Here is an 18,541-nt window from a genome sequence, read left to right as displayed (position 1 = left end):
TCTCTAAACTTAGCCCTTTGACTGTCTTTAAACCACACCCTGACCATAACCCCACCCTTTGACCCTGCACCTAGCCCCGACTGCCAAGCCTAAACCCGGACTCTGACAGGAACCCTCTCCCTACTCGAAACCCTCGGTGGGGGGAGGGCATAGCTGGAGGCCTGGGTGGGGGGAAGGGTAAAACATTACAGAAGCATCTCTAATTATCTCCAATACACCCACTGTCCCAGAACTGGTTAACTAATGAAGACCACTCCTAAAGTAGGAGTAAAGTCTGTGGGTGCACTGAGGAGCTGCAACACTGTTAGGAGACCATAACTAGTCTGAATGAGAAAGACTAAGCAGATGGTTTCCAACACTTTATCCAACTCATGTGAACTCATGGGTTTTTGTTCATCCTCCAAAAATGTCGTCTAAACAGACACCTCAAGGTGTCAGAAGGTTGAAGACGTGTCAGAAATACTTTATTGTGGCCTTCAGATTCAACTCATACAATAACGACCAATCAAAGCAAACAGGATTGGTCAAAATACAAGTTTGCAGTACCAAAGTACTCTTATAAAGCTGGTCTTTACTGCTTTTCTCTGTGCAGTTACTTTTCGAGGGCGCCATAAAACGCTTGACTCAAATATTCCTTGTTCTTCTTGTTTAGATTAATAAATTATATTCAAGTTACTGAATCTACAGTTGAAACAGCACAAATATAGGACTAAAGTCACATAAGGACAAGTGTATGTAAAAATCTATAATTCATTGAGCTGGTCCAGGTAAATATAAAGCTACAAGTGCTAAAGAAACATAAAGAGCAGTGAGGCGGTTAATACACTGGTATACTGATACACATACCTATACTTAGTAATTGTAATACTTATAAAGTATTCATGCTATTGAGATACAGTTTTCTTCTGTATATTTTTCAGGATGTAACTCATTCCACATTTTTTGTGCTATTTCAACAATTCGTCAAAACGTTCAGCTCATTCAGGACAATCAACAGACAATTTTGACTTTTTTAAATATTTTGCTTTTTTGACCTCATTTTTTTAATTGAAAATGACTGAAACTTTCTTCAGTTCCTTCAGACTCGTGCTGTTTAAAACCTTTTTACTGTTCATGTCAGCTTTTGTTCTGGTTCAGCTCCTTTCAGCTTCTTTCTGCTCATTTAAACGTTTTTCAGCTGCTTTTCTGCTCCTTTCAGATTCTTTATTCTAATTTCAGCTTTTTGTCAGCTTCTCTCTGCTAATTTTAGCTTGTTTAGCCATTTCAGCTACCTTTTTATGTTAATTTCAGCTTTTTTCTGCTCATTTCAATTTCTTTTTTTTGCCAATTTAAGATTTTTATACCCTAATCTATTCAGCCTCTCTATTTATTTCAGCTTTTTCTACACATTTCTGCCATTTTTCTGCTGCTTTCTGCTTTTATTTTCCTGCTTTCAGTGAACGTCAGCTGTTCCAATAAAACTCACATTAACAGTTCAGAGATAAACATTATCAGCTTTTTCAGCAAAAAGGATTCACGCTGCATTTTTGCAGGAAATGCAATGTCTATAGTTTAAGTTGGCTTTTCTTCTTTAGTTCTACATAACTACCGTAGTCTCTAAACCATGTACTTCCCTGTGGAGCTGTGTTTCCACCAAATTAGATAAATGTAAACGTAGACTGCATCCCAAAAAATTGCCTTTTTTTAGTTTGTATTGACTTTAGATACTTTACAATCTGCTCCGAGGAACAGAAAATATAAAGATAGTTAGATGGTGCCCTGACACAGCTCTTTAAACCACATTAAGCTGCTTCATGAATCATTTTTCACCAGTTTTAGGAATCCAGCGACACAACAACAATAAAACACTTTTGTCACTTTAAGTTGGACTTCAGACAAAACAAATGTTAGTATTTGGCTGATTAAAAAAAAAAACCCAGTGATTATGAAAACAACAAAGTCCATGCTCAACTGATTATTAAATGATCATTATTGATTATTAAATCAAAGTGATTATTAAAGTTTATATTTGTCGCAGTGAATTTTGGAGGCGGCCTGGGTGTCACTAATAAACTTCATGTTACAGCAACCTGTTTGTTGCTTCATAATCATAACTGCCTCGAAAAAAGAAATAAAAAAACTCGGTTAGTGTTAGGTAAAGACCATGGGTTGTGCTAAAACACTTAGATTTCCTACATCGCCATCAAACTTCTGCATTCTGGGTCAATGGAGTGAAAGATTTAGCCAACATAAAGTTGTTATTCTGAATCTTTTCACTATAAATAGACTAGTCCTGTCTTACTTGTTAGTTCTCTTAATCTAATCTGAGGTCATTTTATTTTGAAAATACATTGAGAAATTAAAAATATATCTTTTTTTTTTTGCAAAAGTTAAATTTTTTAATAGAAGGCCACAAAATACAAGCATGACTGATGCAAACAACAGAAACTTGGTTTTAATTTATCTTTATATATATAGTAAAGAGCAAATCGATTTGGGGATTGGACAGTAAGAAACACATTTGAATGAAGATATTTAAGCAGGACGAAACATTTAGAAATATGAACATCTGGTTGCAAAAATACTCCTTGATGTTTTAACAGTCTCTAATTTCAGCTTCTTAAATGTGCACATCCTGGCTCCATTCTTACTCACAAACAGAAGTCATTCTGTCTTTTTTTGCTGATGTAGATGACACGCTGACAGGTAAAAGTTAATCCTCGTAAAGCAGCCATAAAAACCTGTGTAACTGTCACATTACTGGTCTGCATCCTAAAGTTTTCTACCACAGGATCATTTGGGCTGAGAGGAAGCACGTTGAGCATGAGAGCACAGAGTTCACCGCTCTGAGCTGAGAACTAAAGCAGCGCTGGTGTTTCAAACATGGACCCAACGGGTCTTTGTCTTCTGTCGCTTCTGCTGTCTCAAGGAATTCACCTTGCTCAAGGTAGGTTCTACTTCTGCTTTCACAGTTTGTATAGTTTCAAGCAAACAGAGGTCAAAAACACGAACAGAAAGTGATGAGCGAAAGTCAACGACAGCCGCAAGATGCTTTTACACGACATATTTGCATCCTTGTCTTAATAGTGCATCATGTATTATCACTATATTTCTAATCAAGAACAATGAAATAAGCAGTTTGATGTTTTCTTTGAAAAAAATTTTTTTTAATACGATGTAAAAATTTGTGCACAGTCAGATGAAATTTATTCAAACATTTTTTTTTTTTTAACTGGGAAAGAACTCCATTGAGATAATTAGTCTCTTTTACGAGGATGTCCTGGGCCATGTGCAACGTGCAAACAAGCCATTACAAACACAGCATCAGTTTTAATAACAGTAACAGTAGTATTAAATTATTTACAACAAAACATCTGGTAATAAGACATAAAATATTCAGTTCAATTCAATTTGGTTTATTTATATAGCGCCAAGTCACAACAGAAGTCATCTCAGGGCACTGAACAGAAACAATCATTTATATAATAAATAAATTAATAACATTAAAATAATTCAATCTTAGTTAAGTAATTAAAATACAATACACATTTAAAAAAAAATCCCAATTTAAGACACTTAAATGTTACAGGTGCAAGACGTGACTAAAATCTCTGACAGTTTTTGTTTAAAACTACCAGCAGATAAAAGAATAAAAGTCTCCAACCTCAACTTAAGCTGCAGATCATTCCAAGACCATGGGCCGAAATAGGACATACTTATTTTTCCTGACTCTGTGTGCACAAAGGGTACCTTAAACTGCAGCCAGCTACTGGACCTGAGAGGCAAGAAGGATTTGAACACCGGCGAGACTGAGGGATCAGGATGGAAAGGATGTGCAGCAGGAAAGATAGGAATGGTAATGTTCTAACAATGAGGAGACTGTGATTGTAAGATGGAAGGAGTACTTTGAGGAGCTAGTGAATGAAGAGAATGAAAGGGAAAGAAGAGTAGAGGTCATTGAAGCTGTGGACAAGGAAGTTAGAAAGATTAGTGAGGGTGAAGATTGGAAAGCTCTGAAAAGAATGAAGAAGGGGAAGCCAGTGGGACATACTACTCATTTTTCCTGAGTCTGTGCACACAAAGGATACTTTAAACTGCAGCTACTGGTCCTGAGACTGTGTGTGTTCTGTAGTGAAATGAACTCGGAGTAGATATATGATGGTAATTTTTCTAAAGTGAATGTTAAACAAAGTCAATAGAAATATTACATCATTTGCAGTTGCATTAAATATATAAAGTTACTGCCGCTTATTTTGAAAGTTTGATAAAACTGATCATTGCTACCAGAAAATGTTTATTTTCTTTACCTGTTCTGCACTTCTCTTCTAAAATACATAACTCTTTGCACAACATTTTTCAAGTAATCTAAAAATTATACCAGCACTGAAATAAGGATTGTATATGACTTAATTGGAAAAGACGGTTTAACTTATTCCAAGATCACAAGACGAAGCGTTTGCTCAAGTAAAGAATTAACTCTTCTTTAAAGGCCCGATCACATGCTTCAGGTTTCAGATTCTGCACATGGAAGCAGCTGTGACAGCCGTAAAAGCAGTGATTCATTTGTTAAATAAACTGTAAAAAAATGTTTTATTTGAACTGATGTGACTTTGACATCCAGCATTTCCATAAAACATCATAAAAAGCTCTAATAAAACACCTTTTTTTGTGCATGCTGCCTTGAAACTTTAATGACGCACGCAAAACGTTACGGCATCGACCTTTAAGTAATAATTGGGTCTTTTCTGACGGTTTTTAGAAACTGAACTGCTTAAAGTTTGTAAATGCTACTCAGAAGAAAGTCATTACACCAATGGAAAGATATATTATATCTGAATTTGTGCGCTTTGTGCAGGAAGTTGTGGCAGTAATGAGTTCCAGTGCACCAATGGACAATGCATCAACAAAGACTGGAGGTGTGATGGAACCAAAGACTGCACGGACGACTCAGATGAGCTCAACTGTCGTGAGTGTTGTTGAAAAATGCAAACAGCTGCAAGGAAAAGACACTTTACTGCTTTAGAGTTTATAAATTCACCACGCAAACTGCAAATGTCCAATAATTCAAGTTCATTCGTTTAACGTAATTGCTCAAAACCACAACAAAGATAAAATTTAGTGTTCAAACAGAACCAGTGGAAGTTTTTTTGTTTTCTTTCCTCACTCAGATCAAGCTTTCATACAACCATGTTGATAAAGAGACCAATACTGGAGAAACATAAAATGAAGTGAATGATCCACTAACAACTGACCTGTTGTATGTGTTCGTGGCAGCACCTCCAGTTTGCACCTCACAGGAGTTTAAGTGTGTGACGAGCGGTGAATGCATCTCATCAGGATTCGTCTGCGATGGGGAGGAAGACTGTGCCGACGGCTCGGATGAACAAAGAACCTGTGGTACAGAATATAGACTGTACATTTAAACTGAAGAAGAGAGTTTAAGTTACTATTTTCTGAAAGACAAGTGCTAAAAATAAATGTTCTATCATATCAGTCAATGTAGAAACATCCTCATGAGAATTAAAACCACTAGGTGGCCACATCATCTCAACGTTCAGTTTTCTGATCTTCAAAATCCAAATAAAACCATCATAACTGCAAATAAGCTTACTGCTGCAGATTAAATTATATGCCCTCAAGATTGTTGGATACTTTTGCGACATTTGAATGAGAAGGAGTTGAGATCAACTCTAGATTAACTAGAAAAATTGTATTTCTTGCGAAAATGCATTGTTGTAGCAGAAGAAATTGCAGAGAAACAGATGAAATTAGCTAAAAAATACATGCTGAAATGTAGCTGACATGGAAGAACAAGCCTAAATTAGCTGAAAAAAGCAGAAAGAATATATTTTCCCAATTAGACTTAAAGAAGCAGAAATGAGTTTAAAAAAGTGGAATTAGCTGAAAAAGGTAAATTAGCATAAAAACAGCTAAATAGTAGTTGAAATAGCAGAAAAAGCTTAAACTAGCTGACAAACGTTGAAATGAGCATAACAAGCTGAAATCTACAAATCTAGCTGAAAATGTATAACAAACTTAAATTAGCATAAGAAAGCAGAAAGAACATGTTTGCCCTGTTAGGCTGAAATAAATAAATTAAAGCTGAAATTAGCACAAAACAAACAAAAAAAAACAGCCAAAAAGTAGCTAAAAAGGCAGCTTAAATTACAAGAAGGAAGTGGAGAAAGCACATTTTTGTTTAATTAAGTTGAAAAAATATTAAATTAGTGCAAACAATGTGGAGTTAGCTGATAATGCTCAAATTAGCATAAGACACCTAAATAATAATTGAAACTTGTAGAAAGAGCTGAAACACATAAATAAGCTGAAATTAGCAGAAATAAGTTAGAAGAAGCACAAAAATGTTGTAGTTAGCAGAAACATCCTGAAAGGAGCACAACACAGCAGGAAAAAAACTGCTGAAATTAGCAGAAGTAGCTGAATTTTTTTCAAATTTGCACAACAGCTGAAAGAAGCCGAACCGGAACAAAATGTGAAAGGAGCAGTAAAAGGTTATAAACAGATCTAAAGATGTGAAGGATGTAAAATGAGCTCAAATCATTTTCTATGAGAAAAAAAAGTCAGAAAATGCTAAATATTTCTAAAAGCTAAAGTTGCACCAATACCAAAAGTCATAGCACCCTTCTCCCGAAAGAGCTGAACGTTTTGATAAATAATTTGCTGAAATAGCACAAAAATTGTGGAACGAGAAAGATGCTGAAAAAACATACGGAAGAAAAATTGATCACAATATTATAAATAAACATTCACACAATAGTGAAAGCCTTCTAAGTGTTTTTCCTGTAAGTCTTAGAGCAAAAATGCTAAAACTGTTAGCCTTATTTAGCAACAACACAAACACTAACTCAGGTTTGTCTCAGGTGGACGCACCTGCAGTCCAAACCAGTTCACATGCCGAGAGGGCCAGTGCATCCCTGTCAAATACAGGTGTGACCACGTGAAGGATTGTGTGGACAACTCCGATGAGAACAGCTGCAGTAAGACTTTTCTCTTAAAAAAAACAAACAAAAAAAACTGTTACTGCCCAAAATCTCCCTGCAGATATTCTCCAGTGATTAAATAAATAATGAGTGGTTTGTTGCCAATAATGCAAGCTTGTTCTTTATACAGATTACCCACAATGCACTGAGAAGACATGTGCTAATGGGGCCTGTTACAACAACTCTCAGCACTGCAATGGGCTGCAGGACTGCAGGGATGGATCAGATGAATTTAACTGCAGTAAGTACGAAGCGCACAAAACATCTGCCTGTGAAGAAATTAGAAATAAATACTGTGTTCCTTTTATTTTCACAAAGCAGAAATAAAATGATAATGTTGGCGACATGAAAACTGTCATCACAAACTAAATTAAACTGTTGGATCAGGGCTGAGATGACAACATAGTTTGGCTTTTTATTTTGGACTAAATGTTAACAGGAAACATTCAGATGAGCACTTTTTGAAAAGGTCCCCAAAGATTTGTGATTCCTGGATGTCTGCCGTAGATCATTTGAGCCAAAATAATTACAGGGTCAAAGCTTTGTGAACTGAGATTTGCTGTGATCAGATTGGCCATGTACACATCTCGTGTAGTATTTTTAATATTGTATTTCATGCGACAATTTGCAGGTGTAAATAAATGACATTAACAAAACAAATTGATTGATTTTTGGATTGAAGGTGGAACTAACTGTTGGGTTGTTAAATGTCTTTTTGCACTTTCAGGAAAATGAAGCATGCTTTTGTTGGAGCAAAAGTTCTAAACTTTGCTAAGCTATCCCTCAAATAGGAATCTAACATAATGACTAATGGAATTCTGGGTATTTTGCTCAAAGAAAACGTACATATTTAAGGGATGACTGTGCCAGGTTAGAATATCACAACTTTAAGAGGTTGGGACCAAAATTTCAGCTGAGTCAGCTCTCAAGCAACAAGCTAAAATTAGCTTAAAGAAGCTCAAAATGTTGTAGTTAGTAGAATAAAGCAGAAAGGAGGGCAAAAACAGCTGAAAAAACAGCTGAAAGTAGCTGAAAGTAGCTGATTTTTTTTAAATTTGCACAAGGAAGTGGAAAGAAGCTGAACCAGAATAAAATGTGAAAGGAGCAGTAAAAGGTTGTAAACAGATCTAAAGATTTAAATAATGTAAAACAAGCTCAAATCATTTTCTACAAGAAAAATGGCAGAAAAGGCTAAATATTTCAAAAAGCTAAAGATGCACCAATATAGAACGTCATAGAACTCTTCTCCTGAACAAGCTGAACATTTTGACCTATGACTTGTTGAAATAGCACAAAAATTGTGGAACGAGAAAGATGCCGAAAAACGTACAGAAGAAAAATGAATCACAATAGTGTGAATGCTTCATAAACATTCACACAATAATGTGTTTTAGTTAACATGATTTTGAGTTCAAAGGTCCTTCAGACAAGCACTGAAGCAATGAGCGCTTATTCACTCGTAGAACTGCACACACAATAACCTAGGAGTAGGATCTACGGACCTCCTTCTGAAATGATCTGAACTGAACATGATTGTTTCATTTGCAGCATCTCAGCACTGTCCAATCCACCAGTTTCAGTGTACAAACGGCATCTGTATCCCAAATTCGCTTGTGTGCGACCACTGGGACGACTGCGGGGACGACAGTGACGAACAAGGCTGTGGTAAATGATGAAAGACGCTCTCACATTTATCAATAAACACCAGGAGGTGCTTTGATTCTGTGTCTGAGAGTTTTGCTGCTTTTTCTTCAAGCGTATCCAAGCTGCAAAGGGAATGAGTTCACATGCACCAGTGGCCGTTGTATTCCTCAGCGCTGGGTGTGTGACAAGTTCAACGACTGCGGGGACTACAGTGATGAGAAAGGATGTGGTGAGAAAATTAATATGCATGGCCTTTAATTTGAAACTAATTGTGTTGTTGTAATGTAGATTATTTTACAGTTATTACGCTACATTTCGCTGTTAGTAGCTGAGAGTCATCCCCAACTCATGCTCTGCATTGGGTTAATATCTTCAACCGATTAAGTGCTGACATCAGCACATTTCAAGATGACTGCTACAGTCAAATAAAATGGCTATTCCTCAATAATTTTTGCCAAAATTCCACTAAAATTTGGTGTATTAGCAGTTGAGCATCACCCCAATGCATAATTTGAGCACTACATGTTACACAAGATTTTTGTCTAAAACTTTAATATTTATTTCCATCAGCCCTGTTTGTCTGTTAGCAACATAGCTTGTGAACCACTGGACACATTTTAATGAAACTCTTGAAAAGCAATCATTTAATGTTCATCCACAATTCATTGTCGTTTGGAGTTAACTTGGTTCAAGGTGAAGGCAACAACTAATCACACTTATCCAGCACAAAGTGATTGTAACTTAGATAAGATGAGCTAAAGTTTTATATGCTGAGATTCATCCTGAACACATCCTCTGAACACTAACACATCTCACCAAAATTCACTTTATTTCATGAAACCTCGCACATCATTCACAAGAGTTGGAATGAAAACAGCTAGCTAAGATAAACTCAAGTCATGAAAGGTGGCGGGTGATATGCATTCCTTCATACAGCTCACTTTACTAGTGCTAATATACTATTTTATGTTTCAAATTGTGTTCATTCTGGTCAAATTCACTGACTCTTTCAAAATGGTCAGAACTGAACTGGAAATAAGTGTTAAAATATCTTTTTTGTTTTTAAAGTCCCAAATTTTTATTTGAGAAAAATAATAAGGGATACAAAAAAATCAGCATGTTGATGTTTTTTTAAGTGTATTTATTATAAAAGAATTGTAAGGCAGAAAATCACAAATATTAAATAATTCCAATCCACCAAATATGTCTGCATTAAGATATTAAGAGAATGGGGCAGGAACACCAACTTCATTAAAGCTGTATCACTGGGACTACCACGTGCATCAGAATGTGAACAGTCATATTCAACTAATAAAAGTGTGTCACTGAAACTTACTTCTCCACAACAACCTGAAAGTATTTTTGTTTAAAAGACAGAAAGTCTTTATCTTGGAGGTAAAATGCAAAAAAATGAGGGATGGCTTTAAAAATGAGCACTAGTCAAGTCAAGTCAAATTTTCAGTTTGACACGACTGTCAACAAGGAAGAGGGCCGGCAATGGAGGAGGGGGCGTGCCTAACTTAGCACCAACATAACTGGTTTGTTCCACTTTGGAGTAAGCTGTTGGGGGAAGAATCAGTTTTGTGTTGTGTGTTTCCTTAACTGATGAAGACTTCTGGATCAAAAGTGAAACATTTCAGCACAAAAAAAGAAACTGTCCAGATGACCTGACTGAAAAATGTTGGATCAAGTCAAACTTATTTATAAAGCACATGTAAAACAGCAGCTGTTACCAAAGTGCTTAACAATAAGATCAAGGCTGTAATTAATGAAAAAAATAACAGCAAGATGTTATTAAAAGCATCAAAATAAAAACTAGTGAAAACAGGTGTGTTTTTAGGAAAGATTTCAAGCTGGAAGTGAAGTGGCCTGTCTAATGTTGGGGGGCAGATTGTTCCAGAGTTTAGGGCCCACGACTGAAAAAGCCCGATCTCCTCTGAGCTTCAGACTGGTTTTTGGTACAACCAAAAGCAGCTGGTCTGATGAGCTTAGCAGCCGAGAAGGAACAAACGAAGTATGTCAGAGAGATATGCATGTGCACGACCATTTATGCACTTAAATGTCAACAGGAGAATTTTAAAATCAATTCTGACAGGACAGGACAGGGAGCCAGTGAAGGGAGGTCAAAACTGGTGAAATGTGCTCATACCTACGAATTCCTGTTATTAGCCGAGCTGCAGCATTTTGGACAAGCTGGAAATGTGAAATGGTGATCTGACTGACCCCAATATAAAGTGCATTACAATAATCAAGCCAGGTTGTAACAAATGCATGGACTACTTTTTTCAAGGTCAGATCTGCTCAACACGGACTTAAGCTGAGCTATCTGCCTCAACTGGAAGAAAATTTTCTGTAGAACAGAGTTAATCTGTTTATTAAACTTAAAGTCAGTGTCTAAAACCATCCAGAGATTTGTGACAGACTACTTAAGATAAAGAGAGTCAAGATTTACAGGATCAGAGCCAGCAGTAGAGCTAGGGTAATGACTTCAGTTTTCGGATGGTTGAAATTTAAAAAGTTTGAAGCCATCCATGTCTTAATGTCATCAAAACATTTTAGCGGAAGGTAAATTGTGCATGAAATATTTAGTTTTAAGGGCAGATAAAGCTGACAATCATCAGCATAGCAATGAAACCAAAGACCATGTTTCCTCAGGATAGACCCCAAGCAGAGCAGATAAAGTGAAAATAGAAGGGGTCCAAGAATAGAGCCTTGCTGGACCATGCAGGAAAGAGGCAGTGAAGCCGATAAACTATAACCAACATTAACACAAAAACTCCTGTCGCTCAGATAAGAATGGAACCATTCTAATGCTGCACCTATAATCCCAACCTGGTGTTCACTATACAGTACCATATACTGAAAACTCCAAACCTGTAAAAATGTTGCAAGAGATGCTAACAAAATGGAACCCTTGTGTTTTATATAGATTGGGGTTAGTCTAGATTTTAATTTGGACATGGGCGTATTATTAAACATTGTGTTGATCAGGTTTTATTATTGTTATTTATGTTTCTGCAACTTTTAGATAGCAACTCACGAGACTGTTACCCTGGTGAGTGGGGATGTCCTGGCTCTACAGTGTGTGTAGATGTTGGGAAAGTGTGTGATGGCAAACCTGACTGTCCTGGCGGTACTGATGAGACCAATGCCACTGCACAGCAAACCTGCAGTAAGTCGGTTGTGCATGCTCATTTTATTTTCAGGAAAATTACAAAGTAAAACATTGTTACATTAAAACAAACAGGAGCGCTGCTGTTCATGATAATTCTCATCAAAAGAAACAGGAACCTAATGTAGAATGTCGTGCATTTCTAAGCACTTTAATTTGATTGTAAATCAAAGTACATGGGTTTAAACCATGCTGCAATGATCCCATAAACTACTGTTGCAAAGACTGAATGTATTTATAACCTTTTTCTCTTCCGAATTCTTATCTTTATACACACTTGGCTTAAGATTAAACTTTTAAGTGTGTAATTTTCAGGAAATTACAGCAATACTTTTCGTCACGTTGATGTTCTTGTGATCAAATTTTCCAGCCTAATGACGACAAATCCATAAAAAAGCCATTAAATGATTCTGAAAGTGAACATGATGTGATTTTCCTTCTCAGGCCTGGATCGGTGCTCTGCCTTGAGCTGTGAGTTTCTCTGCCACCCATCTCCTCAGGGCGGTACTTGTTACTGCCCTGATGGTTTTATAGTAGCAAATGACAGCCGCTCCTGTGTAGGTGAGTACCATATTTGTCACATGAATCCAAAATTTATCAGGTGCAATTTGCAACAGGGTTTGAAGGGAAATCCCTATTGCTCAAAGGAACGTTTGAAAGAAATCCCTTAAGTTTCTGTTTCTCAGGTTAGAAATGTACTTTTCTAAATCTTCATCCCACTGCCCATAACATAATGAATGGCTTGGTTTTGTTGCTCAGACTATAATGACTGTGATATCTGGGGGATCTGTGACCAGCTGTGTGAGGACCGTCCTGGGACGCATCATTGCAGCTGTGCAGACGGATACTTTCTGGAGCAGGGTCACATCTGCAAAGCCAATGTGTCAGGTACAAGTTGGCTCATGCAACCGGACTTTTATCTAACACTTTAGTTTGTTGAGTGTTTGAAAATTCATACAATTAAAAAGCCTGTGTTTTGTTTCTCAGCTGGATTGCCTCAGCTTATTTTTACCAATGGAGGCGATGTGATGATGGCTGACATACATGGACGATTTGCCAGAACTCTGGTGCCATCTCAAGGCAGAGGTTATGCTGTCGGGGTGGCCTACAACTTCCGTAGTAACATGGTCTTCTGGAGCGATACATACACCAAAAAGGTCAGTCTTGTTAATCAATATTAGTGACATACTTTATTCTTTACTTCCATCATAAAGTCTTTAGATGCTTACAAAAGGCTAATCATTGTAAATATTTTTTTTTCAAAATAAAATGCATTATAGTGATGGAAGTTGTGCTTCATCAATATATCTCAAGTGCATCCATCCCAAACCCTTTCTTTCCAGGTTTATTCAGCCGACTATAATGGGGAAAACATTAAGGAGGTTTTGAATATATCGGTCAACAATGTCCAGAATCTTGCAGTGGACTGGGTCAACATTAAACTCTATGTCTTAGAAGCCATGGTGGAACGCATTGATATGTGTAACTTTGATGGAAGTAATCGAGTGACACTGGTGGCTGAAAACCTGGAAACTCCTCATGGTCTTGCTCTGGATCCTACAGTGGGGTGAGTTCACATCTGGTTAAATCTTCACAATCTTTGATACCTACATTTCTTTTACATAGACTATTCCAAAATAGCTTTAAGATGGGTGTTACAAAAACCATGTTTTTAAGAGGGGCAGCATGGTGGCGCAACTGGTAGAGCTGCTGCCTCTCAGCGAGCAGGTCCGCAGTTCAAATCCCGGTCCTGGAGCCTTTCTGGGTTGAGTTTGCATGTTCTCTCTGTGCATGCGTGAGTTTTCTCCGGGTACTCCGGTTTCCTCCCACAAACCAAAAACATGCATGTTAGGCTGATTGGTAACTCTAAATTGTCCCTAGGTGTGAGTGAGAGAGTGAATGGTTGTTTGTCTCATTTGTCTCTATGTGGCCCTGTGATGGACTTGTGACCCATCCAGGGTGTACCCCGCCCCTCGCACAGTGATTGCTGGACACGGGCACCGACGACCCACGTGACTCGAAATGGAAGAAGCAGGTAAAAGATAATGGATGGATGTATGGATGTTTTTAAGAGATAGCACATTAGTACCCAACAGAGTTGTCTCTTTTATTTGTTGCAGAAGTATACATTTTTGTTTGCTGCGTAGGATCCCTTTTAAGTGTTTATGTTCTCTTTGCAGCTACATGTTTTTCACAGACATGGGTGTTGGTCAAAAGCAGACAAAGCTTGAACGTGCCTTCATGGATGGCAGTAACCGTGTGGAGCTGGTTAAAAGCAGGCTCGGGACACCAACTGGAATCACCCTCGACATTGTTAACCGGCGGGTCTACTGGTCTGACAGCCACTTTGACACAGTGGAGACTGTCACCTACAGTGGTCTAGACAGGTATTATTCTCACTTCATGATAACTAAAGACATAAAAGTCTATCTGTGTTGAGTTCTACTTCATTGATTGTCTGAAATGTGGTTTGATTTTCAGGAAAATTGTACTCAATGGTGGAACACAGTCTCCACATCCTTTTGGAATAGCTGTGTTTGAAAACCATGTATTTTTTACCGATTGGACCAAGATGGGTGTCATCAGAGCCAATCGATTTAACGGCAGCAACCCAGCACTCATTTATCGTACCGCCAAGCGTCCAGGCCATGTTGTGGTCTCGCACCCTGTCCTGCAACCTTTAGGTACACAAACACACTGTCAATCTGAAGTCAGATGCCTACTTGGCAAGATTTTCTAACTTTTTAAGGTTTTCCTTCTTGAGTTCTGTTTGAGTGCCTCGCTAGGATCATATCTGTCTTGTCTTGCAGTGATGAACCCTTGTGGGCGAAACAATGGTGGCTGTCAGCACATATGTGTGTTAAGTCACCGTTCTGACAATGATGGTTTGGGCTTCCGCTGTAAGTGTCGCTATGGTTATGACCTTCAGCCTGACCGTCGAACCTGCTTCAGTGAGTTTCCCATGTATTGGGAGTGTTTTCTAGGTTATGTTTGTTATTTACAAAGCAGTTTGTGAGTCTTGAATACTAGCAATCTGGATGAAGAAGTAATGTGGTGCTGTATGAATGTTACCCCAAAAATAGATTGATCTTCATAATGATTGATAACTACATTACAACGTACAGTATATTAGCACATTTAGATTAGAATGTCAATCATCATAATTTATTTTTCCTTGCTTAGACAAAGGGTAAGGGTAGCATTATATATTGGTGACTGCAGCCATTCTCTTCATACAGAGGTAAAGGACTACCTGTTGTTGGCCACCTCTCTGGCAGTGAGGGGAATCCCTCTGAACTTATCCTTGCAGGAGGACATCACACTTCCCCTAACAGGACTTGGAGCTTCCTTTTCTGGCTCTGCTGTGGAATTTGATGGAAATGAAGGAGCTGTGTTTTACAGCGACAGGTCCAGTGGCCTCATTTACAAGTCAAACCTTAATGGAACTGGTGAGTTTTTATTACATCTTCTAGAAATAGGAAAGCATTAAAAGGTCATCATGATATGTTACAGCTGTGATCCAAATATATTTGGTGAAAAATTTTGTGCATCTACAATGGACTGCATTTGACAAATTTCCTCTTCAAAAACTGGAGTTAATTTCTTAACAATTTTCCTTACTTTTTCCTTTTGCTCCTTCAGTTCAGCAGATTCTGACAGGCTACAGAGTGGGAACTGTTGATGCTATGGCTTACGACTGGACCTCCAAGGTTTTGTTCTGGACCACATCCTCTTATAGAGCAGTGGTGGCATTTAAAGTCACAGACAAGTCCAGACGAGACATTGTTACTGGACTGAGGAACCCAAAGGGTATTGCAGTGCATCCCAGTGCTGGGTGAGTTGTTGGATAGGTAGCAAAGACACTACTAACTATATAACCAACTAGTTTGTTTGAACAGATTTAGTTTAAATTACCCATACAAATGTTGATCCACAGCTACTTGTTCTGGTCGGACTGGTATCGTCCAGCCGTCATAATGAAAGCCTTCACTGATGGCAGCAACTCTGTTCCTTTGGTAAACACAACACTGGGATGGCCATATGGACTTTCTCTTGACTATTTGTAAGTACACTAATAGCACAAGTTATATATCTACATAATTCTAGGATTTTATTTTGAAAAATTAAAAGAAAATAAATTATTTATGTTTAACAGAATGGACAGGCTCTACTGGGTGGATTCACTCCTTGATCAAATTGGTCACATTAGCATCCAAGGAACCGACAGGCAGACATTTACCAACATTGGCCAGATCACTCAACCTTACTCTTTGACTGTTTATTCAGGTGATCTCACTGAGCGCATGTATTACTGTACACACATTCACAGCTTTTCAAGTGTTTATGTTCATATTTTCTACAGCCTTGACAAGTATGAAACTTTGCTTTTATTATAAAGTATCAAGAATCAGAAACTTTTATGCCATTAGGTCACACAAACAAATTCTATGAGTAAATTAATCTGTTTGCCTAGAAACTACTTTTATACTGTTTCTACTAATATCTCACTTTAATACTAAGTAAAACATAGCTATTTCTGCTTTGTAGACTACCTGTATGTGTCTGATGTAAGAACTAGTGGAATATTTGAGATGAGAAAGAGGGATGGAGGAGGAAACATTATGATCCGACAAGGAGTCACTGGCATTATGAACGTCAAGGCCTACACAGCTGATCTTCACAGCAGTATGTTCTTGTCCTAAAGTCTATTTACTGACCAACTTTTTTTCTGCTGAATACAACCAAATTGAAATTTGTGTATATTTTAAGTCAGAATAGTCAACACTCCCGGTCTAAGTTGCTGATTGCTTCGTTTTCATCCTTCTACAGCCTTCACCAGCCGCTGTAACACAGTGCCCAATGGGCTCTGCAGCCACTTCTGTTTCCCAACTCCTTTCTTCAGCCAGAAATGTGGTTGCCCGTATGGCATGAAGCTTCAGGCCAATCAGAGGGACTGTATCAAAGATGAGTCTGTCCCCCCACCTGACACTAACTGTGGTGACTATGCCTTTGAGTGTGATGAAGGGCGCTGTAGGCCCAACTCTTACCGCTGTGATGGGATCATTGATTGTGTAGACAAGACAGATGAGGCCAACTGCACTCATACAGGTACATATATATGAATAGTTTACTTTTGCAAAGTAGTAAAAGACAATCACTGAGCAAACAGTTTCATTATACCAGCTGAAACCCTGGCATGTCTTCTCCAGGAGCTACCTGCTCTCCGTTTGCTTTTACCTGCAACAACAAGCACTGCATTTACTCCAGCTGGCGCTGTGATGGCATAGATGATTGTGGAGATGGTTCTGATGAAATGAACTGTCCCACTCGGCTCCCCACCACGTGTGCAGCTGACTACTTTACCTGTGATAACAACAGGTGCATATCTAAAGCCTGGTTGTGTGATGGCGACAATGACTGTGGTGATGGCTCAGATGAACACAACTGCAGTAAGTTTACCATGCCATCTGTTTTAACCACGTTTGTGAAAATATGCACCCTTAAACAAAGTTTAAATGTACTGATAAAAACTAAAACTGTGTTGTCCAGATTCTACCATCACTACATGCCCTCCTAACTACTTCTTGTGTCCTGATCACCACTGTATCAACAACTTCTATGTGTGTGATGGAGACCAGGACTGCTTGGATGGATCGGATGAGAAAAATTGTGGTAGGATGCTGTAATATTTTAGGTTTATTCCTGCATGTTTGCTGTTGGCAGGCTGCTTTTGTTTCCCTGTATTTATGCTTTATCTTCTTCTGTCCAACTCCTTCCAGAGTTTTCTTGTCAATCTTACGAGTTTGCTTGTGCCAGTGGAGACCAGTGTATCAGTTCCAGTTATCGCTGTGATGGCGTGTTTGACTGCAGGGACCATTCGGATGAACAAAACTGTCGTATGTTAACCAGACGTGCTGAAAATAACAAATTTAATCATATCAGTTATATTTATTAGCTATGTTTAGCACTAACAGTTTGTTCTGGCACCTGCAGCCACTCGAGGTCCAGGCCTTTGCCATGACCACGAGTTCCAGTGCCAGACGGACGGTCTCTGTATACCAGTTGAATGGGAGTGTGACGGCCATCCGGACTGTGAGGATGGATCTGATGAACACCACCGGTGTCCAGCTGTCACCTGCAGGTCCAACGATTTCCAGTGTGCCAACAAGATGTGCATTCCAACAAGCTGGTTGTGTGATGGTGAGAATGACTGTCGGGATATGAGCGATGAGCAGAACTGTCCCACCCCTCCCTTCAGCTGTCCCTCTGGACAGTGGCTGTGCCCCACTGACCAAGTATGCATCAATTTGGACAAGGTTTGCAATGGTCAGAAAGATTGCCCCAATGGAGCAGATGAGTCGCCTATCTGCAGTGAGTGTCCACTCATTGTTAACTTTCTTTATACACAGTGAAATGTGTTTTTAAAAATGTAAATGCAGTTCAATTTGTCAAATAAATAAAAAGCCTAATAGTCCTTATCTACCTTAAAAAGACGAAGATGACTGTGTGCTGAACAATGGAGGCTGCAGTGACGGTTGTATCCAAGGACCATTTGGAGCTCAGTGCACCTGCCCACCAGGATTTCAGCTCCTCAATGACTCCAAGACTTGTGACGATATTGATGAGTGTCAGATCCCTGGTTTCTGTAGCCAGCAGTGCTACAATGAGAGAGGAAGCTTCAGGTGCCACTGTTCACATGGTTACATCCTAGAGCCTGATGGACGCACGTGCAAAGCTGAAGGTA

At 38.5% G+C, this 18,541-nt stretch overlaps 1 protein-coding gene across 1 annotated transcript in view; it reads left to right on the top strand.

Annotated features, from left to right (window-relative positions):
• Positions 1 to 2,862: 2,862 nt before the first annotated feature.
• The window catches only part of lrp2b (low density lipoprotein receptor-related protein 2b), a 50,044-nt gene continuing 34,365 nt past the window's right edge, over positions 2,863 to 18,541 (top strand). Inside the window, exons 1-26 of the mRNA XM_037690891.1 lie at positions 2,863 to 2,926; positions 4,835 to 4,945; positions 5,254 to 5,376; positions 6,861 to 6,977; positions 7,111 to 7,221; positions 8,529 to 8,645; positions 8,737 to 8,853; positions 11,653 to 11,796; positions 12,241 to 12,357; positions 12,556 to 12,684; positions 12,784 to 12,953; positions 13,140 to 13,363; positions 13,977 to 14,183; positions 14,278 to 14,480; positions 14,607 to 14,747; positions 15,036 to 15,245; positions 15,439 to 15,631; positions 15,734 to 15,859; positions 15,953 to 16,083; positions 16,345 to 16,482; positions 16,627 to 16,905; positions 17,007 to 17,246; positions 17,347 to 17,469; positions 17,577 to 17,693; positions 17,791 to 18,168; positions 18,290 to 18,538. Of these exons, the coding sequence (XP_037546819.1) occupies positions 2,863 to 2,926; positions 4,835 to 4,945; positions 5,254 to 5,376; positions 6,861 to 6,977; positions 7,111 to 7,221; positions 8,529 to 8,645; positions 8,737 to 8,853; positions 11,653 to 11,796; positions 12,241 to 12,357; positions 12,556 to 12,684; positions 12,784 to 12,953; positions 13,140 to 13,363; positions 13,977 to 14,183; positions 14,278 to 14,480; positions 14,607 to 14,747; positions 15,036 to 15,245; positions 15,439 to 15,631; positions 15,734 to 15,859; positions 15,953 to 16,083; positions 16,345 to 16,482; positions 16,627 to 16,905; positions 17,007 to 17,246; positions 17,347 to 17,469; positions 17,577 to 17,693; positions 17,791 to 18,168; positions 18,290 to 18,538 (4,279 nt within the window). The remainder of the gene's footprint in view (positions 2,927 to 4,834; positions 4,946 to 5,253; positions 5,377 to 6,860; positions 6,978 to 7,110; positions 7,222 to 8,528; positions 8,646 to 8,736; positions 8,854 to 11,652; positions 11,797 to 12,240; positions 12,358 to 12,555; positions 12,685 to 12,783; positions 12,954 to 13,139; positions 13,364 to 13,976; positions 14,184 to 14,277; positions 14,481 to 14,606; positions 14,748 to 15,035; positions 15,246 to 15,438; positions 15,632 to 15,733; positions 15,860 to 15,952; positions 16,084 to 16,344; positions 16,483 to 16,626; positions 16,906 to 17,006; positions 17,247 to 17,346; positions 17,470 to 17,576; positions 17,694 to 17,790; positions 18,169 to 18,289; positions 18,539 to 18,541) is intronic.

The sequence above is a fragment of the Nematolebias whitei genome, chromosome 17, assembly GCF_014905685.2.
Source record: "Nematolebias whitei isolate Nwh7 chromosome 17, NemWhi1, whole genome shotgun sequence".
Classification (NCBI taxonomy): Eukaryota; Metazoa; Chordata; class Actinopteri; order Cyprinodontiformes; family Rivulidae; genus Nematolebias; species Nematolebias whitei.
The sequence above is the reverse complement of the archived record's forward strand: the minus strand, read 5'-3'. Positions and strand labels throughout refer to the sequence as shown.